The following is a 27,441-nucleotide window of genomic DNA, read 5'->3' as shown; positions in this document are numbered from 1 at the left end:
TATACTTATTAACATAACTAGCATTCAAAATTCCAACTAAGAGGGGTAAATAGACGTTCCTAGAAAAAAGTTTCCGAAAACAAAAAGCAACTGGATATATTCCTTTCAACATTTGCCATAATATCTTTTTTTGTTAATGCTATCAGTAGAATATGACAACCAAATTATAACCAAATTGCGCCAATAAATGACTTTGCTAAGGAAATTATTGTATTAAAAGCTTAATTTGACTAGAACTAAGACAAGTAGAAAGACTTTCTTGAATTACTGATGATTAGTCCCACTACAGTTTTCCCAGTATCGGAAGAAGAAGTTGTAAAAAAGGATCAATCGATCTAAACGACTACAAGTCGTGATGAAAATTTATGCCCACCGTCCAAGTGACGGGGTTTCATATTCTGTTGGAAGCCTTTAAAGAAGTCTTACAAATAGATAGTTGCTCAACTGAAACAAGTAATCAAGTATCAAAAGCAAATTATGAAGTAAGTCCATTTTACAAGACCTTGAAATTTAGCATAATTTCAAACTGAGTCGCAGCTCCAATGTAAAAATTGATATCGTGGCTTGTTTGAAGATTTTTCCATATCGTAATCTTCTCTGCAATGAGCCGCCGGCTATTCTAATCCTCAAAATCGCTTTGAGGGCGTTTTAGTTCGATCGTTTTAGCCGACGCGTTTACACAGAGATAGTAACAAAAACGATTTTTCCAGCTCTGTTTCACCTAGCCTTTCAAATTGCAATTGGTAATCCCGTTGTTAAAAATGAAAGGAGAAAAGGCGTCGTAAATCTTGAACACTGGTCCCTTTTGGTTATTTGATCATTCTTTTGATGTAAATTATGATAAATATATATCGCAAACGTAATTTTTAGCATTTTATCAGAAGTGAAAGAGTGGCAGTGGCTAAATTCTCTCAAAATGTGTGTTAAATTCAACAGAAAATTCAAGATGCCAGTGTCAAAACATTCCCTATCTCTTGTTTTCAGCAAAGAGCCCATATTTCTAGTCAGTTGAATGTCTGCATGAAATCTAATAAACCGCGATATCCTCAGAAAATTGATTTTCGAGTAGTTCAAATATTTTCAATGCCCAGAAATTGTTTCGTAATATTTGGCCAAAACTTATTTCTTCTGACCAGCAAAATAGGATTAATATTGTGATGAAGGGAATCTATAATATAATTCTATACTGCAGTGGATGCAGGAGAGAAAAGCAAAACACATCTATTTTATCTTTGATGTCAACGACCGAATAAGTCTGGAACGATTGCTTTTAATTATTTTTCCAAAAAATGAATTGCCAAAGATCGCGCGACTTGAATAATATAAATTATGTTGTATTGTTATTTATTACGAAACTGACCGTCACATTTTTTTAGCGTTACGCTATACTTCATTGTTACCTCCCCCAAACAAGGCCATAAACACTGTTGCTGATATTCTCGACACAGGTCATCACTCCATTCGGAGTGAGCTGAGATACTTCCCCTAAAAATTAGCAGTGTTTTAAAAAGTTAAAACTACATGAAGAACGCAAATTTGCCGTTTCCAATGCTTTAATTCTATTCTATTTAAAGTTATATTTCCATTCCATTTAGTCACGTTATGTCTTCTAAGATTATTTGTCCTATTACATGAAGGACGCAAATTTACCGTTTCCATGCTTTTATTCTATTTTATTTTAAGCTCTATTTCCATTCCATTTAGTTTACTTTATGTCTTTTGAGATTATTTGTCTTATTTCCACTTGCAAATGATCTGCAAGAATAAAAAGAAATCAATCAGCAGCGTCACAACTCAATGCTGTGCTCAAATCCAATGGGTGAAATGTTTCAGGTTGCATCTGACAGAAAATTGCAATCAGAGAGAAAAACACGTTTATTTTCAATTCTCCTGTCGTAAAATATGCATTAAGCTCTCTGCAACTTAACAAACGCCTAAGAAAAAACACATGTTTATTATATTCCGAGCTGAATACCAGCCTCTGAGATGACTGGGCAAGTCATGTGACAATAAAGTTTTACTTGCTTACTTGCTAAATTTAGTTCATGGTTTCATTATTTCTACGTTTTTTGGAATAAGCTAGACTTATTCCAAAAAAGAAAGGAATTTTGTGTGAGATGTACCTCTCGAAAAACATTTTACTTATAACTGACACCTTTTACTTATAACTGTAGTGTATTTAAAGTGTAGTAAGCTATCCACCGCTTTATGATACAACATAATGCTAAGCGCAGGTTTAAGATGAGTAAAGCCAGAAAAATTGCCATTGTAAGGTTAGTAAAATAAACCTCAGATAATTAACGGTCTCCCTTCGTTTAGAGAACTGTCAATCAATCTTGACATAGGAAGCTACATTGGATGATATGAAAATCTACCAATTACAATATTTAAAAACTCATTACCAATATATGGACTAGAGCCCTGCGGCGCCTTTCTCGATAGTCTCGGTAACTTTACGGACCCGAAGCCATATTTTCAGATTCAAATTCAAGGAAGTGTTAGTGCTGATCTTAGCTCAAAAACTGGTCCTTTCGGTTTCGTTTCTTTATATTTTTATTGTTTGAATTTCAAAACAATTAAGGTCTTGATCTTGTCACAGAAAACAAACGACAGCTTTTCGGGCAGGTACGTGTAGCTACCGGGACGTTCCAGAAAGGGGCCTCTAGTGGGTCTTATTTTTTTTTTTCTTGCACAATAAAATTTACAATACCTACATTGTAAATGTAAATAATCTCAACAGAAGAACAAACCGCCAAAAAATAGGCTAACGGCAGTTTTCTCAAGACTTTCGCAATGTATCGAAACCGGTTCACTGTCTAATGGCAGCACATCACTGAATATAGCAAAATAAATTCGAAACAATGTAATAACTAAACTAAGTAGACCAGTTTTCAATTGAGTGTCGAAATATATATATATATATATATATATATATATATATATATATATATATATATATATATAAACAAAATCAAAGCTATTACCGCTTTGGGCAGATGACGCAACGACACTATACAATGTAATGAGCCAATCAAAACTCGAAACAAATACATGTAGCCGGCAAAAAGGGCGGGAAAAAGAGTATATGTGAATCGGAATATTGGTTTTCGTTTTACGTCTGATTGGATGAGAAAGTGCGCGAGATTTTTAAACAAATCACAAAGCGTCGCAATGAAAAGCAACTGCGAATAACTCTATAAAGGCTGGTTATGTCAGCATCTTATAACGTTTGCGCATGTCGGCTTATGCTTAAACGCTAGTGAAAACTAGCCTTGAACGTTCTATAAGCGCTCTAGCTATAAATGCACAGAAATTACCTCAGAGTTTGGGAATAAGCAATTACCCAATTCTGCACGATTGGTAAAGACGGGTCAACTGGTTACGATCGGATGGACTGAGACCATTTCGCTGACCAATTCTAGCCTAGAAAAAGTAAAATATAGGTAAGGAATTGTTACAAAATTGTAGCATTTATTTATGTTTTGTCTCGGAAAGCTTGGAATCACGTGCCAGATGTTAATAGAGGGTCTCGGTGTCAGTGCTAAAATCAAAGCTACCAATTAAATTTCGGCGATTCATCAGCCATGAATTAAATCTCAGCCCATTTCTCAGCTTTTAGCAAATCTTTCCGGTCTCTGTTTTCAGCTATCATTTCACAACTGATAGTGTTAAAATTGTCATCAATTCTATACCATACATACCCTCAAATAACCTTGGCTACTACCGATGCAAAACCCGTGATCTCGGCTGAACTGACCAATCACTTTCAACGGACCAGACTTATAACACCATCGACTGGCAAACACTATTCACTTGACTCTGAAGATGACTTCCATTCAGGTTGTCGAAATGTCAGTCAGCAACAACAATTGGTTTAATAGCTACCCTCACCCGGACGATCACACGAGACAACTAAATTTGTTTGCTTGTCTGTTTGTGTTTAATTTCTCTACAATACCTGTAAGTGTAAATTAAACACCTACCCCTGCTCGTTTTGGCACGATTGTTGGTTTGCCGTTTTTGGAGAAAAACGTGGGTCCGTAATGCATCACACTCCCGTAATCATAAGGAAAATTAAAGGTATTAATCGCTCTCCCACTTATCTTCCTGAACTGACTCTGGAAGCCTAAAAATTCAAGCACTAGATCAGTATAATACTTAGTTTACCTTGCCGTTCATTATAAATTAGATATTAAAAAATCTAACTACTCTAGTTTGGAGTAAAGTCTGTGTACAGGGTGTGAATTTGATAAATCGCTGCGTGACTCTTTTGCTTACAGAATATATCATTTTTGGTATAACTTGTATCATTATACTGCTTTCTCTTAGGAATTGTCTGCTGACATTTCTATTTTTTATAGTCTTATTCGTGATTTTAACTTGATAATGACGTTAGGCAAACGGCGAAGCTCCATCTCTTATTTTATTTTTAAGATAGTTTTGAATTTCTGAGTTCTATTGAAATGTTTGCAAGTGAAATTGATATTTAAATCTCTTCTTGTAAGTATTTAAATATACATTGTACTCACTTTAAAACTACAGTTGACAATGTCTTCAACTTAATGCTCAATGAACAGTGCAAAAGTAATTAGCGAACACACAATCCTTAAACCTAAATCATTATTCAGCTCCATGTAAATTTCTATTTCACGGCGCTCCTCCCAGTGCAAGATAACTTTAAATCTATTCCTATCTATACGTAAGCCATTTAAGAAGACTACATTACGAAAGCAGTTAAAACAGGAAAAGAAAAATGGAACGGCACTATTGTTTTACTTACCTGGTATGATGTTTTGAAACAAAATTGTGACGAACTTGTCCCTGTCAGGACGTGATTGTTCGTGGTAGAATCCCAAAGCGTGTCCTGAGAAAAGAAGACGAAGAAGCCGAGTGGTTAGATAACATTATCCTCTAAATCTTAATGAGATTTGATCGATTAAAACAACTAAAAAAATAACAAAATAAACCTGGTTACTTGTACGCAGATGATGAGAGTATTCAACCTCATCTGGAAGGTCACGGCACATAATAGCTCTTAGGTCTTAGAATTCTATAACAAGGAGCAGTAATACTTACCAATTTCATGAACAACAATCCCCTTGAACCAGCATCCAGGTGCAAGCCAGATATCTTGCTTACCTCCTCTTTTTCCTACCCATGATGCACACCTTATACAAGTCGAAACACACAAATACGACCTCTAAGTTTAATGTATACATTATAATTTCTTACATCCTAGTTCTAAACTTGCAAGAGAAATGATAGCAACTTAGCCCTTCTTAACTTAGTTCAAAACAGCCAATAAACTCGTCAACCAAAGAAAAACCTATCTGTCTAAAACCAATCGGACTAGTTCGGACACTTTACTGCTGTATTACATGTAGTTACAGTAACTGGACCGAGTGGAGTACAATTTAGGGAGATAATTATCAATCGCGCGAGTAATTTCAAAATCGGACGAGAACGCTGTGCAAGGCCGATTTTAAAATTAATGGAAAATACGGGGCTTATCTCTGGACATCTAAAACGAAACTTGAACGTTTGCCACGCATTTTACATTAAATAGCACTTGTCGACATCTCCGGCCGCTGTAAAACGGTAGAAGAGCATGATGATGATTTTTGAGACGCGTAAGATTTGACTTACCCACTGCCTGATCTAAAGCTTACGTAGTCTTTCTGGTTTGTTCTTCTTTGGAGTCTGATGCAAGTTAACCTCTTGAATTCGTTTATGGCTTGGTTAATGGCCGACGTAGCTCGACTCTGTCCAGCTATAGGACACAAGAAAAGCAGTTAAACAGAACAGTAAATGCACTTCCGATCTTGAGCTGTATATATGGGTTATTGACCAAGGGTGGGGTCAAGACGGCGGAATATTGCCCAAGTTCTTGTTTAGCGAGTTTATAGACCGAGACGGAAACGAGGTCCATAAACTCTAAAACAAGAATGAGGCCAACAAGCCCCGCTCTGACCACTAAGTTGGACTTGTTTCTCAAGAGGAAGAAGAACATACTTTTATTTAGCTAGCGTAACTTACAGTTACAAAAACTGATATCCTTAGAGGCCCTAGATAAAAAGCTAAAAACTAAGCATGTCAAACAATAATAGAAATATAAAAATATGTTAAAAATACTTAAAACTAGTCCTAACTAAGCTAATAGAAAAATAACTTAAAAATAGCATATAAAAATTTACCACAAAATACGATTAATAAAAACTACAAATTACGATTAAAAACTACACATCTATGATAATCTCGGTAGACCCTCGTTGAACTCTTCGGTCATGCTTGTTAATAGCTAGCTGGTCTGACTCCCGCCAGTTGGGATTTTTAAGCCTGTTATGTTTAGTTGATATATTTGTTTCTTTCAGTTTAACTGGCATTCCTGTGAACTAACTGGGTGTAGCTAAGCGCATTGACCACTATAAACAACAACATTTGTTGAACATTTGCATCTAACCTGCTGTCAGCGACTTCAAAGACGTTATAGCTCGACAAGTGACAGCTTATATCGCTTTATTACGAGGGATGTCTCTTTGGTTCTTTACAGCTATTATTGATAGCAACTTACCTAGAGTTCCGTCAATTACGTAATACATTACACCCTTAGGCCAGAGTTTCCTTGTATTTCTAGTTGCAGCTCTTTTAAGTCCGGACACGGCGCGGCGTTGTTCAGGGGTTAGCCTCATGTCTCCCTCGAACAGCTCTCGGTTATTACGATTCTCTTGAGTGAAAGATAAATCAATAAATTAATGCTAGGATTAAAAAAAATGAACGAACGACGTGACTGACCGACCAACCGACTGACCGACCGATCGACTGACCATGCTACTGACTGACTGACTGACTGACTGACTTACTGACTAACTGACTAACTGACTGACTGACTGACTGACTTACTTACATAAAGGAAGAAATACAGCAAGCGCCTGAGGAAGGAAGGAATGAAGGAATGTCATCGATGAAAACAGGCCGAGTCATTGGCGAGGGGACAGCTTAAGTTGATTTTATCACAGGCCGCCGCGAGGATAAATGATTATTATTATTTTTTTTTTTAATCCTTTTTTTTTTACTTTTATGCGAACGTTCAGCGAAACGTGACATATACGGCCGACATATACTATTACATAACGATCGAGTTTGAATACGCGAAACGTGACTCTCGTCTTGCAGCATATGGAGGTGTTGTGTTAAAACGGCCTTCGAATGTGTCTATGGCGGGTCTTAGCAGCATCACTATTAAGTCCGGACAAACCGTTATAACACAGCAGCTCCATATGTTGCAAGGCGAGAGTCACGTTTCGCGTATTCAAACTCGGTGGTTATGTTACAGTACATGTTGGCCGTTAACGTTTAAGTCACGTTTCCCTGAATGTTCGCATAAAAGTAAAAATAATAACTCCTTGCATCGTGAGCTTGAGCCGCCTGTGATTCCTTTTGTGAAATGAATTATTCCTTCTCTGACTCTGTTCCATTACGCGATCGATGCATGAACAAAATGGTACAGTCAATCCTTCTTTTTAACCATGCATTGCATACGATAGGTTTGAAGCGTGAGTAAAAACAAGCCAACGGGAATCAGTGAAGTGTTAGGTAAACGGGCATTGCTCAGTAAAGGACGCTATGCTCGGTAGAATCGTTGTCGACTGTAAATCTACGAAATCCGTTCATGGAACATTAACTTTAACATAATCACACCTATAAATAATAAATCCACTTCAAAATAACCAGCATATTGTCGATCGGTTAGTTTTTTTTTTTTTTTTTTCCAGTGTTATTCCTTTAGAGAAACCATTGCGCTTCCCACTCGTTTCAGAGTCAACGGCTTCATGTATTTCAGAGAGCCAGTACTCTACGTTAGCTCACTCGATATTCATTTTGCATCTTCTCGGCCAAGAGACTCTTCAGAAGCTTTTCAGATTTTAACTGCAAACTCTTTGAGAGATCCGTTCGCGAACTCAAGATGTTAGCGGTCTGGCCCTCTATCTTTGGATTGCATCTTATTCTTCAAATTGGGAGAGAAATGACGAACGCGGTTGATGACTTTTTACTTCCAAACTGAACTGTTATGATTAGCGATTGTTCAGTTATGTTCTAGTTAAGTGACACAACCTGTACTTTTACATAACCGGTTTACCTTAAAGCTTTTCCAATCAAGTCTTCAAAATTCATCATGTATTCAATTCAAAAATGCAATTTCAGGAAAATGCATCAGTTGATAGAAGTTAATTAAATGATATTAACATTACGTTTAACATTACTGAATACTACTACCTCTAGTTAAAAGTTGCGAGAGGATAGCATACCTTCGGGACTCATGGCGAACGCCACTGCACACAGAACGAGAGCGCATAGCCACTTCATGATGCTTTCTAGCGGTACCGAAGCAATGTGGTAAAAACCACAAAATGCTTGAGAATTTATTGACCAATGCTGTTAACTCACCTGCATGGCTTGAAAACGCTGTGTTTGAGTTGCTTGAATCTGTCTACACACGGTCAGGAAATTGGAATAGATTGGTAAAGTGATCTGAAAACCTTGTTCAAACGCACCTGCTGCAGCCGACAGGAGAGAGTCAACGAGCTTATTTCGCAGATTCGCGCCACGTTTATCTCAACAGGTGACGCAAAGGAAGAAGAGCGTGGTTTTTTTAGGCACGAAGTGCCAGATTTCGCGCAACGTGTGTTAGCTCAGTGAACACTGTGAGAAGTGCCAAGCTTTGTAATGGAAATGAACATTGTCACGATGAGGCCACAGAAATTAGAATCAGAATTTAAAGACAACTGGATAGGTGCGGTATGACAATATTACAACAGAAGTTAACTATATGGCCAAAGCAGTATAACTGAGCTACTGGGGCCACTGATACTGAAGATATCAGCTTATTTACAAAGGTTTTTCTTATACCTTTTACAGCATCCACCCCCTCCTGAAAGTCCTATCCTGACAGCTGCTTTGAATTTGCTTTTCTCGAGCGAGCGTTTAATACTGCAGCGTTTACGCAAAATGATTATTTTCGCTTGTTCTGTAAAAAAAGCTCGCGATTAAAGGGAAATTCATGAATTCTACAGTATGTTTAGCTTGAAACCGATTTCGCTTTCTCGCTTTCTCGACTATCTTTCTCTCTTGGGTTTCAGTGTTTCAAGTGAAAGGTAATAAATGTTTTCTATAAACGTTTACCCTGTTTCAGACCACAAAAGGCAAGTGCCCATTTCAGATCAATACAGCTCATTAAAAAAAGGAGGGCATAAGGACGGCACAACATCTATTAAGTTAAAATTCTAGACAAGCCTTTTTGTTACAAGTAATCTGGCGACGGTTCAGCTCTATGCAGCGGTGCTTGACTTTCTTGGTTTTACTTTTTTAGTTCCACGATGTAACGATAGGTTTCTTGACCGTGCGTAAATTATGCGTTAAGCCAAAGTCCTTAGAAGGCTAGGTTACATTGCTCTTAGTCGTTCGTGTTGTGAACCTGTGTCATGTTGTGTTGAATTCAACTTGGAGAACTTTATCTGAATTGTGTTGTTGAGTCGTTTGAGCTACGCCTACAACCAACCCAACTCAACAGAGTAAAAAGTTTCCTCGACCTTTCAAAGATACATTTAGAACTGAGTTGTACTTTTCTGTTATAAAAGTAGTGTACCACATGCTGTCGAATGGGAAATTGAAACTCCTCCTTTTGGACTTAACATCCATATCATGAGAAGGGAGCTCTCTAAGGTCTCTCTAAACGCTAAATCACCTGTTAAAATAAACATGGCGGAAATCTCAGAAATACGTTCGATGTTTGTCGCTTCTCGTCTGCAGCAGCTGCATTTGAACAAGATTTTCAGATCACTTGCCCACGCTTTTCCAATTTGCAGAACTTGTTCAGACAAGAATCAAACATCTCATACAAAGAGTTGATACACTTTGCAGTTGGGTTAACAGCAGCATTCAATAACTGATCGAATATTTTACAGTTTTTATCACAGAGTTTCAGTCAGTTAAGGGGCATCATAAATGTAGTGACAGTACGATCTCGATCACCGCGCATGCTCAAAACATAATATGCATGCTCAAAGGAGTGTTAAGTTTTCATAGTTGTCGACATCTAAACAAATGATTTCCACACACCGGGAAAAACTCGGTCGAAATATAGCTGTCGACAACTGAAAATGTAGCGTCTAGTTGTCGAAAACTCGTCTCACACACTACGTTTTTCAGTTGTCGATGACAAACAGTTTTCATAACTAAGCGACGGTCTAGTCTGTGGAAGCCCTTAGAGGCAGTTCACGGATCGTTACAAACAATCTTTATTAGTTCTCTTCCCTTTAACAAAATACTGAGAAAAAGCAATTATTGTCACCTAACTCAACAGAGGAAAAAGTTTTCTCGACCTTCCATAAATACAACTGAGTTCTGCTTTTCTGTTATAAAAGTAGTGTACCACATGCTGTCGAATGCCAAATTGAAACAACTCCTATGTTGGATTTAACATCCATATCATGAGAAGGGAGCTCTCTTAGGTCTCTCTGAACGCTAAATCAACTGTTAAAATAAACGAGGCGGAAATCTCAGAAATAAGTAATCGATGTTTGTCGCTTCTCGTCTGCAGCAGCTGCATTTGGACAAGGTTTTCAGATCACTTGACCACGCTTTTCCAATTTACAGAACTTGTTTAGACAAGAATCAAACATCTCAGACAAAGAGTTGATACTACACTTTGAAGGTGGGTTAACAGTTGCATTCAATAAATGATCGGATATTTTACAGTTTTTATCACAGAGTTTCAGTCAGTTACGGGGCGTCATAAAGGAAGTGGCACTACGATCTTGTTCTGTGCACCATATCACATAGGTAGCGCTGTTGCGCATCATGAGATAAAATTACAAGTAATACAGTTTTGACGGTGCGATCCCAGCAGACAGAAATAGCTAAACGAACCATATCTAAACACTCTCTCACCCTTTGACATTTTAGGGCCCCCACAGACTAGTGTTATCGACAACTGATTGTGTCCACACATTGGAGTGTTAGTCGATAACTAAGTCAGGGCAGCGGACTTGGAACTAACGTTCACTACCCATACTAAAAACATAATAAGTATGCTCAAAGGTGTGTTATGTTTCAGTAGTTGTTGACATCTAAACCAATGATTTCCACACACGGGAAAAAGCTGGGTCGAAACGTAGCTGTCGACAACTAAAACTGTAGCGTCCAGCTGTCGACAATTCGTCTCACACACTACGTATGTAAAAGGATTTTAAATCTTAAATTTTAGTCTTATATTATCTTAGTTATTTGTTTAAGGTATTACCTCAATTTAGGTCTTTTTACTCTTACTTTCTGTTATACCTGCAAACTAGCTGGGGAGATTGTCTTCGCAAAAGCTATGTGTATATACACAATAAACTTCACCTGACTTGACTTGACGAACATGAACTGAAATGGCAAGGATCATTCGCTTTTTCAGTTCCAAATCAATTAACTTAAGACTTTGACTGAAACGTTGCCCACGAGGAGTCAGTGACAATAGTGTTGTAATATATGCACACTAAACACATTTTCCTGATATAGAAAAGTTCCAATTAGTAATTCGGCTTATTAAACTTTGTTTTTCAACAGTAGGAAACAACGCCTTCCAAACTAAAATGTGGTGTTCCAATTTGATAAAATTCAGAGTAAATACCAAGAACCACTTCAAAAATGGCTACTTTTTCGGTGTAAAATAGAAACCTGTCTCGGAGAAAAGTTATTTTTACGTTGCAGGCTTGGAAGTTCCGTTGGAAATGAGTGCAAAATTGGCCTAAAGTGAAACGTGGAGCTTAGACGGAAGTCTATGATTGCCATTTAATTCCAAAGACGATTTTTGCAATATACTAAGAATCTTAAACTGGTGTTAAAACTCAGAGGAAAAGTTTCCCTGTTTGCAAGGAATTAAAAAATTCTTCCAAGCAATTTCCTATTCTTTATTTGAACTGAAATGTAATGTTTAAGTCACGCATAAGACACCAAATGATTTTTTTGAATTTCTCGTCTCGAGAGGTACCTCCATAGAAAACGATTCAAAATTTCTGATCCCCAAACAACACAAGAGAGGATTCAAAATTTCAAATCCCCCAAAGAACACTAGAAAGGGTTCAGAATTTCTGATCTCCCAAAGAACATTAGAAAAGGTTCAGAATTTCTGATCCCCCAAAGAACACTAAAAAGGGTTCAGAATTTCTGATCCCCCAAAGAACACTAGAAAGGGTTCAGAATTTCTGATCCCCCAAAGAACACTAGAAAGGGTTCAGAATTTCTGATCTCCCAAAGAACATTAGAAAAGGTTCAGAATTTCTGATCCCCCGAAGAACACTAAAAAGGGTTCAGAATTTCTGATCCCCCAAAGAACACTAGAAAGGGTTCAGAATTTCTGATCCCCCAAAGAACACTAGAAAGGGTTCAGAATTTCTGATCCCCTAAAGAACTCTAGAAAGGGTTCAGAATTTCTGATCCCCCAAAGAACACAGGAGAAGATTCAGAATTTCTGATCCCCTGCAGCAAAGCCAGTGTTACATCCAATGTAGCCACATTAAATCATAACATTGAAGACAGGGTTTAGATCTTGCTGCCTGCCTGAACAATGTCTAATCAAAATATTTTTTCTTGATAACAATATTCAATTAGAAATTTTATACAAATATAGCATAATTCTTAACAGATTCCATACACAGTCTCAGATTATACTGAGAGAGTGATGAAGAACAAGTTTCTTCACAGCAGTCCATTAATATAAGTAACTGTAAACATCACACATTGTATTACAATGATCTATGCACTTCAAAATTACAGTAGCTGTAAGTCTAAAAAAACAATATCAAACAGTACCTAAGAGGATAGGAAAGTTCAGAATTGACCAAAAAAGTGAGATTACTCAAACTGCACAACTGTAGGCATAAATGCAGACTCCACTTCCTCTGGCAGAATTAGCTCACCTTGTGTGAAGGAAAAATTTCTAACAATTTCTGTTTAACATGGAAACAAGGCACCTCACTGTTATCAAACAAAAAGAGCGTTCAGGAACACTGCAGTGCATTACAGGGATGACAATTAAAGACTGCAATTTACATGTACATTTAAATTTGCAGTTGATACATTTAAGTGGGTCAATGTACTCTACATACATGTATACAGTGTCCTCCAAAAACCTGTTGTCATATAGCAGCGGCCATGGACTTTAGCTTTGCCCAACATGTTTTTACATCTTCAGTCTAACTTTTTGAGTGGGCTACCAGTTCATTCACACTTCAGTTACGCAACCAGTTTAACCATGCTCAAAGGAGAAGGGTGTGGGTAAAATTGTTTTTATAAAGACCTGACAGATATGGATGCAAGTATTGCAGCTAATGCTACAAGCAATTCTATTCGTTCTTTTTTAATTTGGCACACTCATCTTGGAGATGTTTCCTGGTAGCTGGCAATAGTTTGCTGTCCTCAGTTAAAGAAACCCTCCCAAAAACGATCATATCTTATTACTAGTTTATTACTAACTTCATGCTACTTGCAACTATCTCATTCCTGGTTGACGGATGAAAATCTCTATCTTTTTCTATCCAAGAGGTTTTGTAGATAGAGGATAGCTATCTTTGGCATGGCTTAAAGTTAACTAATATCTATCCATCAGATAGTTAGGAAATAGATAGACTAGCTAAAAACTAGCTTCCTGTATAGATATTCAACAGATGCTTAGATGGCCTAGCTATCCACTAACTTGTCTATCCAAAAACCACCACTACTGTAGTAAGCCAAAAACTATCTGAAGTCTAGTCCTTATATTGAACAATAAAACACTATCCCATCTGAAACCTACCTCTGCTGTAGTTAGTAAAAAGATAGCCTATCTGAAAACTACCCATCACTCATATCGCACTGTGATAAGCTACCCAAAAGCCAGAGATAGTAAAAAGATAGCAGCCAATCTAAAAATTATCCATCACTCATGTACACGTAGCACTTTAATATTAACCTAGCCAAAAGCTTTCTTAGTCACAGGTGGTGAATATATAGCTAACTATTGAAAACTCTTCATTACTCATTTTATATTGAACTTTGATACCTGCTCTTCAAATCGTAAACCTGAGTGAAATCTCTGTATTTACATAGGAAAATGTATAAATAACTCATAGTTTTATTTAAACCTGCTACAGTTGTACATTAAAATTTAATACCAAAAACAGGCACATCCAGATGCAAAAGGAGGACAAAATCTGGCTGAAAATGAGTTTCCATTATGTTGCGATTTATCACAAAACTTACTTAAATTTAATATATATCTTTCAAAAATCCTGTTTGAAACACTTCTCAGCTACTTAAATTGGAGTCTAGTAAATGTTTACATTCTTCAGTAAATTTTCATGAAATGTAAACAGATTTCGTGACCGGAAAAGCACAAAATATTCTTGAAATGAATTTCAAATTTCAATTACATTAATTTCTTCATGAAAGTATTTTTTTCAATTAATTTTATCCATGAATCATGTGTTTTTCAAATTATGGTAAGCCTTATGTACAAATTTCTGGAAGTGGTGAAAAGTAATTTTCCGTAACCTAGCTGTGAATTATATCTGCTGTTCTAAATAACCTCTATTTGCATAATGAAATGCCAAATTATAAAAAAACCTTTGAAATACTGCCCAATTAAAGAGAACTTCAACCACCCTAATGAAAATAACATCAGTCTTTTGCAACTCAAGTAATAAGTGGCAAACAAAAGGTCTTGATAATGTAATATGCACATCTAACATAACCTCAAGAGCACCACCATCAACCTGAAAATCAAAAAGGTGAAGGATGTTGCTTTTTGATATCTTGTGTTTTAGTTGTTGTATAATAAATACATGTATGCCCACTTGATCCTAGACAAGATATAGACTAGCTATATGAAGTATATGTAAACTACATGAGAGAGCTCACATTTATTGCACTTATTGTACTTTTACAATGAATGATTTTCCCAACGCGAAATTGTTTGTATATTGTTGTGTTGAATACAGTTGCTTTCATAACTCCTTTAGGAAATGAACATTTGCATTCACGAAATCAACAAGACTTAACAGTGTGTTAAAGCATCTGCATCTTCTGTAATCTTCCACGATCAATTTAACCGGCCAGAACGTTTCCAGTATTTCAAGAACCTTCACAAATTATGCAAGAAAATCAGTTTACCTTGGAAAGCTGCAGGGACCATAAGCTTTCTGTAAACCTGACGAGTGTAAGAGAAACCGCCAGCTGCTGGCAAATAGTTTGATTGCCACACTGTTTTGCCGATGAAACTTCATACTTTTCCACCTTTACTGGGATTTGACTCAACTGGAATAACAACGGACATCTGTAAACAATTTGTGACTGCTTTCCAACGTAGAGCAAGGCTATAAAATAACAGAGCTTTGTTATCGAATCCTAACAACATTCACCACGATCTTCGCCCGCCATTTTGGTGTTTCCGTCCGATCCCATAATCCTTCGGTGAATCTGATAAATGAATACTTTTGACCAGCAGATTCCCTTTCTAAAGGAGTCGGTTATTTGCGCGCAATTTCGAATCCAACATTGTCAATAGCAGCAAGAAACATGGAATGATTTGTCCAAGTTCAAATGAGTATCTTGATTGCTTCGGTGAAAGAAAGGCAAGTCGCAGAAAAGTAAGTATATCATAATTGTTGCTCAACATTATAGTTAGCTGCTCAATCTTTGAATCGAAATCAATGTTGTGGCTGAAGAAATTTCGTTGTTATATTTATTTCGCGATCACTGAAACACAAGAAAAACGTTTGTTCTCCTGATTTTATTAGCACCCGTAACAAGGAAATTATTCACACGCATTTCCTATGTATGAAATGCTTGCATAATAGCTTGTTAGTGTGCTTTTTGAAGAGGTAACTTAAAGTTTACACTGAATTGATTTGAAGCTACAGATCACGCTCGATACACTTCACTACCGCATTGCCTACATACTGCTCTTTATTCTTTACAAAAGAATACACTCCCGATCAATTGATTAATGAAAAATAATGTTAATTCTATCGCTATTTATAAAAATATTTAGCTTCAATTGCTTCATTGCAGAGCAGAGGGAAAAAAAAGGCAAGAATAGCGGCCGTCAATCCGAAACGAACACATTAAAGCAGAAACGGAGGTGGCGCAGACGGCAGCTGAGTCCTGATTAAAATTCTTGTTATCTTTGATGTGAACTTTAAATAACATCTTGTAATTCTGGAGCCTAAATTCATATCTTTTTGAATTGAAAATAAAACCTTTCACTGTCCGGCATGAAACTGCAATTTTTGTCTCGATCCTTTGGCGTGGTTTTAAATCGTTATAAATAATGACCTATCTGTGAATATTTCATTTGTGTACTTTTCTGATGCCCTTTGCTCTGTGATCCATTTTGTCTGTAATGTGTTTAAAGTTACTATCCAATCGTTACTTTTTAGCTATCAGACATCTAGTTAATTTCTTGTGAATTATAAATAGACGGCTATTTCTGTCCTGTCACCTAATAAGGGGGATCAGAAATTCTGAATCCTTTTAAGAATTATAGGTAGATGACCGTTTTGTTCTGATAAGTTATGCAGTGGGGGATCAGAATTTTTGAATCCCTTTAAGTCATGTGGGATCAGAAATTCTGAATTGTTGTAGAATCATAAATCGACAGCTCTTTCTATCGTGTTGGCAGATTTGGTGGGGGAGGGGTATCAGAAATTCGCAATACTTTTAGAACCATGAACAGATAGCCGTTTTTGTCCCGTGAAGTGATGGGGATCAGAAATTCTGAATGCTTTTAGAATTATAAGTAGATGACTGTTTTGCTCTGACGGGTTGTGGACTGGGGATCAGTTTTTTGAATCTATTAAAGTCTTGGGGGATCAGAAATTCTGAATCCTTTTAGAATCATAGATAGATGACCGTTTTATTCTGATAAGTTGTGGGCCGGGAGATCAGAAAATCTGAATCTCTAAAAAAGGAAAGCGCGATGGGTGCACGATCTTTTTTACATTAAATTGTACATTTTGGTGAAATTGGATGTATTGTCCCTGGCGGACTCAACTGAACACTTCTTTTTCTCCTTCCAATAAGCCAAAACCAATCGGAAACACAAACTTTTTCGGCATCAAATACCAGTACCCTTCGGAATTGTTCCAAATTGGAATGCCACATTTTAGTTTGGAAGGCGTTAAACGTTATCTATATAGCATTCTACGCGAATAAGGTTCACAGTGTAAGCCTGCGAGGAGTCGGTGTGAATAGCGTTGTTACGTAAGAACACTAAACACATTCTCGTGATAAAAAAGTGATAATTTAAAATAACGACTAATTTTAAACTAATTCCAAAGCGGGACTAAAGTTCATAACGGAAGATCTTTGGTACCATTCAACTTGGCCAACAGAGCTTAAAGAGTCTTGTTATTTTCTTTTAAATTTTCGCTATACAAAAATCGAATTGCTAACTTTAGGTTTTCCGTTATTTCGTTTGGATTTTATTCGGTTTATTTTACGGCAAGGAAAATAATTATAATAATTTTTAAAATTGCCTTGTGGCGTTTCCTATGATTCTCAGGAAAAATGAATCTATTGAACCAGAAAAAAATATGCATTTAAACAGCCTTGTTTTACTTTCATTGCATTTAGTTTTTATCCACACGTTTTTTAATGTAGGCCTTTTATAAGCAGTGAAAGAGTAAAAGTGACCAAATATTCTTACAAAATGTGTCTTCAATGAAAAATCAAGATGGCATTGCTTATAACCCAGTGTTAAAACATTCGATTTGAAATTTATCTAACCGCAAATGTTTCCAATGCACAGCCATTGTTTCGTAATATTAAATTTAGCCAAATTTTCTTCCTTCTCAGCGGCGAAAAAAAAATATTCAGTAAAATTATTAGAGGACGCTATAATCTAATTTTATTCTGCAGCGGATGCAGGAGAGAAAAACTAAACACTTCTATTTTATCTTTGATGTCAACGAACGAATAAGTTTGGAAACGATTGCTTTTATTTTGCCAAAAAATGAATTGCTACAGGTTGCGCGACTTGAATAATATGAATTCTGTGCACTGTATACTGACCCGTATACTGTATACTGACCCTCTTTGGTGACCTTCTCGTTGCCGTCGTCGTCGTGTTTTGCCTAAGCTCCCTAAAGTCTGTCGTGGTAATATTGTATTTTATAGCCCCCTTTGGCCTGTGCCGTGAGTATCAGCGCAAACGTTTATGCGATAATTTTGGGAGACGAATATAAAAAATATCGCATGACGTCATTCAGAGTAGAAAAGAACATTTTGTTTTATTGCTATTTATTCCGAAACTGACCGTCGCATTTTTCGTTCCGCTATACTTCTTTGTTACCTCCCCCAAACAAGGCTATAAACACTGTTGCTGATAATCTCGACACAAATCATCACTCCATTCGGAGTGAGCTGAGATACTTCCCTGAAAAATTAGCAATGTTTAAAACCTCAAAATTACATGAAGAACGCAAATTTATCGTTTTCAATGCTTTTATTCTATTTCATTTAAAGTTATATTTCCATTCCACTTAGTTTACTTTATGTCTTTAAAGATTATTTGTTTTATCACATGAAGGTCGCAAGTCTGCCGTTTCCAATGCTTTTATTCTATTTTATTTTAAGTTCTATTTCCATTCCATTTAGTTTACTTTATGTCTTTTGAGATTATTTGTCTTATTTCCACGAGGAAATGACCTGCAAGAGTGAAAAGAAATCAATCAGCAGCGTCATAACTCGATACTGTGCTCATACCAAATGGGCAAACTGTTACAGGTTGCAACTGACAGAAAATCAGAGGGAAAAACACGTTTATTTTCAATTCTCCTGTCGTAAAATATGCATTAAGCTCTCTGTAACTTAACAAACGCCTAAGGAAAAACACTTGTTTATTATATTCCCAGCTGGATACCAGCTTCTGAGATGACTGGGCAAGTCATGTGACAATAAAGTTTTACTTGCTTACTTACTAAATTTAGTCCATGGTTCTATTATTTCTAAGTTTTTTTGGAATAAGTTAGTCAACTCTTTCATTTTGAAACATTAAAAGGAATTTTGCATCAGATGTACCTCTCCAAAAACACTTTACTTATAACTGACACCAAAAGTGTAGTGTAGTGTAGTGTATTAAAAGTGTAGTAAGCTATTCACCACTTTCTGATACAAAAAAATGCTAAGCGCAGGTTTAAGATGAGTAAAGCTAGAGAAATTACTATCGTAAGGTTAGTAAAATAAACCTCAAACAATTAACGGTCTCCCTTCTTTGAGAGAACTGTCAAACAATCTTGACATGTTCCATTGGAAGCTACATTGGATGGTATGAAAATCTACCAATTACAATATTTAAAAAATTACAATATTACCAATATAAGGACTAGGGGCCTGGGGCGCCTTTCTCGATAGTCTCAATACCTTTACGGACCCGAAGCCATATTTTCAGATTCAAATCTCAAGAAGTGTTAGTGCTGATTTTTGCTCAAAAACCGGTCCTTTCGATTTCGTTCCTTGATATTTTTATTGTTTGTATTTCAAAACAATTAAGATCTCGATCTTGCCACAGAAAACAAAAGACAGCTTTTCGGGACAGGTACGCGTAACTACCAGGACGTTCCAGAAAGGGGCCTCTAGTGGGTCTTATTTTTTTCCTGCATAGTAAAATTTACAACTCCTACATTGTAAATGTAAATTATCTCAACAGAAGAACAAACCGCCAAAAAATAGGCCAACGGCAGTTTTCTTAGATTTTCGCAATGTATCGAAACCGGTTCAATGTCTAAAGGCAGCATATCAATGAATATAGCAAAATAAATTTGAAACAATGTAATAACTAAACTAAGTAGATCAGTTTTCAATTGAGTGTCGAAATAAAAAAAAAAAACACAAAATCAAAATTATTACCGCTTTGGGCAAATGACGCAACGACACTATACAATGTAATGAACCAATCAAAACTCGAAACAAATACATAAATACATGTAGCCGGCAAAAAGGGTGGGAAAAAGAGTATATGTGAGTCGGAATATTGATTTTCGTTTTACGTCTGATTGGATGAGAAAGTGTGCGAGATTTTTAAACAAATCACAAAGCGTCGCAATGAAAAGCAACTGCGAATAACTCTATAAAGGCTGGTTATGTCAGCATCTTATAACGCTTTCGCATGTCGCCTTATGCTTATACGCTAGTGAAAACTAGCCTTGAACGCTCTATAAGCGCTCTAGCTATACATGCACAGAAATTACCTCAGAGTTTGGGAATAAGCAATTACCCAATTCTGCACGATTGGTAAAGACGGGTCAACTGGTTACGATCGGATGGACTGAGACCATTTCGCTGACCAATTCTAGCCTAGAAAAAGTAAAATATAGGTAAGGAATTGTTACAAAACTGTAGCATTTATTTATGTTTTGTCCCGGAAGCATTGAAATCACGTGCCAGATGTTAATAGAGGGTCTCGGTGTGAGTGCTAAAATCAAAGCTACCAATTAAATTTCGGCGATTCATCAGCCATAAATTAAATCTCAGCCCATTTCTCAGCTTTTAGCAAATCTTACCGGTCTCTGTTTTCAGCTATCATTTCACAACTGATAGTGAAAATTGTCATCAATTCTACACCATACATACCCTCAAATAACCTTGGCTACTACTGCTGCAAAACCCGTGATCTCGGCTGAACTGACCAATCACTTTCAACGGACCAGACTTATAACACCATCGACTGGCAAACACTATTCACTTGACTCTGAAGATGACTTCCACTCAGGTTGTCGAAACGTCAGTCAGCAACAACAATTGGTTTAATAGCTACCCTCACCCGGACGATCACACGAGACAACTAAATTTGTTTCCTTGTTTGTTTGTGTTTAATTTCTCTACAATACCTGTAAGTGTAAATTGAACACCTACCCCTGCTCGTTTTGGCACGATTGTTGGTTTGCCGTTCTTGGAGAAAAACTTGGGTCCGTAATGCATCACACTCCCGTAATCATAAGGAAAATTAAAGGTATTAATCGCTTTACCATTCATCTTCCTGAAATTGTGCTGGAAACCTAAAAATTCAAGCACTAGATCAGTGTAATACTTAATTTACCTTGGCATTCATTATAAATTTGGAGTGAAGTCTGTGCACAGGGTGGGAATTTGATAAATCGCTGCTTGACTCTTTCGCTTACAGAATATATTATTTTTGTTATAACTTGTTTCAGAGTACTGCTTTCTCTTAGGAATTCTCAGCTGACATTTCTATTTTTTACAGTTTTATTCGTGATTTTAACTAGATAATGACGTTAGGCAAACGCCGAAGCTCCATCTCTTATTTTATTTTTAAGGTAGTTTTGAATTTCTGAGTTCTATTGAAATGTTTGCAAGTGAAATTGATATGTAAATCTCTTCTTGTAAGTATTTAAATATACATTATACTCGCTTTAAAGCTACAGTTGACAATGTCTTCAACTTAATGCTCAATGAACAATGCTAAAGTAATTAGCGAACACACAATCCTTAACGCTAAATCATTATTCAGCTCCATGTAAATTTCTATTTCACGGCGCCCCTCCCAGTGCAAGGAAATTTTAAATCTATTCCTATCTATACGTAAGCCATTTAAGAAGACTACATCACGAAAAGCAGTTAAAACGGGAAAAGAAAAATGGAACAGCACTATTGTTTTACTTACCTGGTATGATGTTTTGAAACAAAATTGTGACGAACTTGTCCCTGTCAGGACGTGATTGTTCGTGGTAGAATCCCAAAGCGTGTCCTGAGAAAAGAACACGAGGAAGCCGAGTGGTTAGATGACATTATCCTTGAAATCTTAATGAGATTTGATCGATTAAAACAACGAGGAAAATAACAAACTAAACCTGGTTACTTGTACGAAGAGGATGAGAGTATTCAACCTCATCTGGAAGGTCACGGCACATAATAGCTCTTAGGTCTTAGAATTCTGTAACAAGGAGCAGTAATACTTACCAATTTCATGAACAACAATCCCCTTGGTCCAGCATCCAGGTGCAAGCCAGATATCTTGCTTACCTCCTCTTTTTCCTACCCATGATGCACACCTTATCCAAGTCGAAACACACAAATATGACCTCTAATTTTAATGTATATATTATAATTTCTTACATCCCAGTTCTAAACTTGTAAGTGAGATGGTAACAATTTAGCCCTTCTTAACTTGGTTTAAAACAGCCAATAAACGCGTCAACCGAAAAAACCAATCGGACTAGTTCGGACACTTTACTACTGTATTACATGTAGTTACTGTAATTGGACCGAGTGCAGTACAATTTAGGGAGATAATTATCGATCGCGCGAGTAATTTCAAAATGGGACGAGTGCGCCGATTTTAAAATTGATGGAAAGTACGGGGCTTATCTGTGGACGTTTAAAACGAAACTTGAACGTTTGCCACGCATTTCACATTGAATAGCACTTGTCCACATTTCCGTGCGCTGTAAAATGGTAGAAGAGCATGATGATGAGTTTTGAGACGCGTAAAATTTGACTTACCCACCGCCTGATCTAAAGCTTACGTAGTCTCTCTGGTTTGTTCTTTTTTGGAGTCTGATGCAAGTTAACCTCTTGTACTCGTTAATGGCTTGGTTAATGGCCGACCTAGCTCGACTCTGTCCAGCTATAAAACACAAGAAAAGCAGTTAAACAGAACAGTAAATGCACTGCCGATCTTGAGCTGTATATATGGGTTATTGACCAAGGGTGGGGTCAAGACGGCGGGATATTGCCCAAGTTCTTGTTTAGCGAGTTTATGGACCGAGACGGAATCGAGGTCCATAAACTCCTAAACAAGAATGAGGCCAACAAGCCCCGCTCTGACCACTAAGCTGGACTTGTTTCTCAAGAGGAAGAAGAACATACTTTTATTTAGCTAGCGTAACTTACAGTTACAAAAACTGATATCCTTAGAGGCCCTAGATAAAAAGCTAAAAACTAAGCATGTCAAACAATAATAGAAATATAAAAATATGTTAAAAATACTTAAAACTAGTCCTAACTAAGCTAATAGAAAAATAACTTTAAAATAGCATATAAAAATTTACCACAAAATACGATTGATAAAAACTACAAATTACGATTAAAAACTACACATCTATGATAATCTCGGTAGACCCTCGTTGAACTCTTCGGTCATGCTTGTTAATAGCCAGCTGGTCTGACTCCCGCCAGTTGGGATTTTTAAGCCTGTTATGTTTAGTTGATATATTTGTTTCTTTCAGTTTAACTGGCATTCCTGTGAACTAACTGGGTGTAGCTAAGTGCATTGACCACTATAAACAACAACATTTGTTGAACATTTGCATCTAACCTGCTGTCAGCGACTTCAAAGATGTTATAGCTCGACAAGTGACAGCTTATATCGCTTTATTACGAGGGATGTCTCTTTGGTTCTTTACAGCTATTATTGATAGCAACTTACCTAGAGTTCCGTCAATTACGTAATACATTACACCCTTAGGCCAGAGTTTCCTTGTATTTCTAATTGCAGCTCTTTTAAGTCCGGACACGGCGCGGCGTTGTTCAGGGGTTAGCCTCATGTCTCCCTCGAACAGCTCTCGGTTATTACGATTCTCTTGAGTGAAAGATAAATCAATAAATTAATGCTAGGATTAAAAAAAATGAACGAACGACGTGACTGACCGACCAACCGATTGACCGACCGATCGACTGACCATGCTACTGACTGACTGACTGACTGACTGACTAACTTACTGACTAACTGACTGACTGACTGACTGACTGACTTACTTACATAAAGGAAGAAATACAGCAAGCGCCTGAGGAAGGAAGGAATGAAGGAATGTCATCGATGAAAACAGGCCGAGTCATTGGCGAGGGGACAGCTTAAGTTGATTTTATCACAGGCCGCCGCGAGGATAAATGATTTTTTTTTTTTTATCTTTTTTTTTTTACTTTTATGCGAACGTTCAGCGAAACGTGATATATACAGCCGACATATACTATTACATAACGATCGAGTTTGAATACGCGAAACGTGACTCTCGTCTTGCAGCATATGGAGGTGTTGTGTTAAAACGGCCTTCGAATGTGTCTATGGCGGGTCTTAGCAGCATCACTATTAAGTCCGGACAAACCGTTATAACACAGCAGCTCCATATGTTGCAAGGCGAGAGTCACGTTTCGCGTATTCAAACTCTGTGGTTATGTTACAGTACATGTTGGCCGTTAACGTTTAAGTCACGTTTCCCTGAATGTTCGCATAAAAGTAAAAATAATAACTCCTTGCATCGTGAGCTTGAGCCGCCTGTGATTCCTTTTGTGAAATGAATTATTCCTTCTCTGACTCTGTTCCATTACGCGATCGATGCATGAACAAAATGGTACAGTCAATCCTTCTTTTTAACCATGCATTGCATACGATAGGTTTGAAGCGTGAGTAAAAACAAGCCAACGGGAATCAGTGAAGTGTTAGGTAAACGGGCATTGCTCAGTAAAGGACGCTATGCTCGGTAGAATCGTTGTCGACTATAAATCTACGAAATCCGTTCATGGAACATTGACTTTAACATAATCACACCTATAAATAATAAATCCACTTCAAAATAACCAGCATATTATCGATCGGTTAGTTTTTTTTTTTCCAGTGTTATTCCTTTAGAGAAACCATTGCGCTTCCCACTCGTTTCAGAGTCAACGGCTTCATGTATTTCAGATAGCCAGTACTCTACGTTAGCTCACTCGATATTCATTTTGCATCTTCTCGGCCAAGAGACTCTTCAGAAGCTTTTCAGATTTTAACTGCAAACTCTTTGAGAGATCCGTTCGCGAACTCAAGATGTTAGCGGTCTGGCCCTCTATCTTTGGATTGCATCTTATTCTTCAAATTGGGAGAGAAATGACGAACGCAGTTGATGACTTTTTACTTTCAAACTGAACTGTTATGATTAGCGATTGTTCAGTTATGTTCTAGTGCAGTGACACAACCTGTACTTTTACATAACCGGTTTACCTTAAAGCTTTTCCAATCAAGTCTTCAAAATTCATCATGTATTCAATTCAAAAATGCAATTTAAGGAAAATGCATCAGTTGATAGAAGTTAATTAAATGATATTAACATTACTTTTAATATTACTGAATACTACTACCTCTAGTTAAAAGTTGCGAGAGGATAGCATACCTTCGGGACTCATGGCGAACGCCACTGCACACAGAACGAGAGCGCATAGCCACTTCATGATGCTTTCTAGCGGTACCGAAGCAATGTGGTAAAAACCACAAAATGCTTGAGAATTTATTGACCAATGCTGTTAACTCACCTGCATGGCTTGAAAACGCTGTGTTTGAGTTGCTTGAATCTGTCTACACACGGTCAGGAAATTGGAATAGATTGGTAAAGTGATCTGAAAACCTTGTTCAAACGCACCTGCTGCAGCCGACAGGAGAGAGTCAACGAGCTTATTTCGCAGATTCGCGCCACGTTTATCTCAACAGGTGACGCAAAGGAAGAAGAGCGTGGTTTTTTTAGGCACGAAGTGCCAGATTTCGCGCAACGTGTGTTAGCTCAGTGAACACTGTGAGAAGTGCCAAGCTTTGTAATGGAAATGAACATTGTCACGATGAGGCCACAGAAATTAGAATCAGAATTTGAAGACAACTGGATAGGTGCGGTACGAGAATATTACAACTGAAGTTAACTGTATGGCCAAAGCAGTATAACTGAGCTACTCGGGCCACTGATACTGAAGATATCAGCTCATTTACAAAGGTTTTTCTTATACCTTTTACAGCATCCACCCCCTCCTGAAAGTCCTATCCTGACAGCTGCTTTGAATTTGCTTTTCTCGAGCGAGCGTTAAATACCGCAGCGTTTACGCAAAATGATTATTTTCGCTTGTTATGTAAAATAAAGCTTGCGATTCAAAGGAAATTCATGAATTCTATAGTAAATTTAGCTTGAAACCGATTTCGCTTTCTTGCTTTCTCGGGTATCTTTCTCTCTTGGGTTTCAGTGTTTCAAGTGAAAGGTAATAAATGTTTTCTATAAACGTTTACCCTGTTTCAGACCACAAAAGGCAAGTGCCCATTTCAGATCAATACAGCTCATTAAAAAAAGGAAGGCAGAAGGATGGCGCATCATCTAATAAGTTAAAATTCTAGACAGGCCTTTTTGTTACAAGCAATCTGGTGACGATTCAGCTCTATGCAGCGATGCTTGACTTTCTTCGTTTTATTTTTTTTACTTCCACCATGTAACGATAGGTTTCGTGACCTTGCATAAATTATGCGTTAAGTCCAAGTCCCTAGAGGGCTAGGTTACCTTGCTCTTAGTCGTTCGTGTTGTGAACCTGTGTCATGTTGTGTTGAATACAACTTGGAGAACTTTATCTGAATTGTGTTGTTGAGTCGTTGGAACTACGCCTACAACCAACCCAACTCAACAGAGGAAAAAGTTTCCTCGACCTTTCAAAATTACATGTAGAACTGAGTTCTACTTTTCTGTTATAAAAGTAGTATACCACATCCTGTCGAATGCCAAATTGAAACAACTCCTATGTTGGATTTAACATCCATATCATGAGAAGGGAGCTCTCTTAGGTCTCTCTGAACGCTAAATCACCTGTTAAAATAAACGTGGCGGAAATCTGAGAAATAAGTTCGATGTTTGTCGCTTTTCGTCTGCAGCAGCTGCATTTGAACAAGATTTTCAGATCACTTGCCCACGCTTTTCCAATTTACAGAACTTGTTTAGGCAAGAATCAAACATCTCAGCCAAAGAGTTGATACATACACTTTGAAGGTGGGTTAACAGCTGCATTCAATAACTGATCGAATATTTTACAGTTTTTATCACAGAGTTTCAGTCAGTTAAGGGACATCATAAATGTAGTGACAGTACGATCTCGTTCACTGCTCATGCTCAAAACATCATACGCATGCTCAAAGTTGTGTTATGTTTCGATAGTTGTCGATATCTAAACCAGTGATTTCAACTCGGTCGAAACGTAGCTGTCGACATCTAAAAATGTAGCGTCTAGTTGTCGAAAACTCGTCTCACACACTACGTTTTTCAGTTGTCGATGACAAACATTTGTCACAACTAAGCGACAATCTAGTCTGTGGAGGCCCTTAGAGTCAGTTCACGGATCGTTACAAACAGTCTTTATTAGTTCTCTTCCCTTTAACAAAATACTGAGGAAAAGCAATTATTATCACCTAACTCAACAGAGGAAAAAGTTTTCTCGACCTTCCATAAATACAACTGAGTTCTGCTTTTCTGTTATAAAAGTAGTGTACCACATGCTCTCGAATGCGAAACTGAAACAACTTCTACGCTGGATTTAACATCCATATCATGAGAAGGGAGCTCTCTTAGGTCTCTCTGAACGCTAAATCACCTGTTAAAATAAACATGGCGGAAATCTGAGAAATAAGTA

General features: G+C 37.2%; 2 protein-coding genes across 2 annotated transcripts; both read right to left on the bottom strand.

Annotated features, from left to right (window-relative positions):
* Positions 1-1,542: 1,542 nt before the first annotated feature.
* Positions 1,543-8,959, bottom strand: LOC145496677 (zinc metalloproteinase nas-15-like). Its single transcript, XM_081476409.1, has 8 exons — positions 8,307-8,959; positions 6,572-6,724; positions 5,647-5,770; positions 5,077-5,168; positions 4,781-4,864; positions 3,984-4,126; positions 3,318-3,423; positions 1,543-1,755 (listed from the first exon to the last, which is right to left on the bottom strand). The coding sequence occupies exons 1-7, from the start codon at positions 8,362-8,364 to the stop codon at positions 3,340-3,342; spliced, it is 738 nt and encodes a 245-aa protein (XP_081332535.1). The 5' UTR covers positions 8,365-8,959; the 3' UTR covers positions 1,543-1,755; positions 3,318-3,339.
* A 9,545-nt stretch (positions 8,960-18,504) lies between these two features.
* LOC145497655 (zinc metalloproteinase nas-15-like) lies at positions 18,505-26,073 on the bottom strand. The gene is made up of 8 exons (XM_081477476.1): positions 25,185-26,073; positions 23,465-23,617; positions 22,540-22,663; positions 21,997-22,088; positions 21,701-21,784; positions 20,932-21,074; positions 20,268-20,373; positions 18,505-18,726 (listed from the first exon to the last, which is right to left on the bottom strand). Exons 1-7 carry the CDS (start codon positions 25,240-25,242, stop codon positions 20,290-20,292), a joined length of 738 nt encoding a protein of 245 aa, XP_081333602.1. The 5' UTR covers positions 25,243-26,073; the 3' UTR covers positions 18,505-18,726; positions 20,268-20,289.
* Positions 26,074-27,441: the final 1,368 nt, after the last annotated feature.

Source organism: Orbicella franksi, chromosome 9, assembly GCF_964199315.1.
Source record: "Orbicella franksi chromosome 9, jaOrbFran1.1, whole genome shotgun sequence".
Classification (NCBI taxonomy): Eukaryota; Metazoa; Cnidaria; class Anthozoa; order Scleractinia; family Merulinidae; genus Orbicella; species Orbicella franksi.
This window is presented reverse-complemented; position numbering and strand designations above follow the sequence as displayed.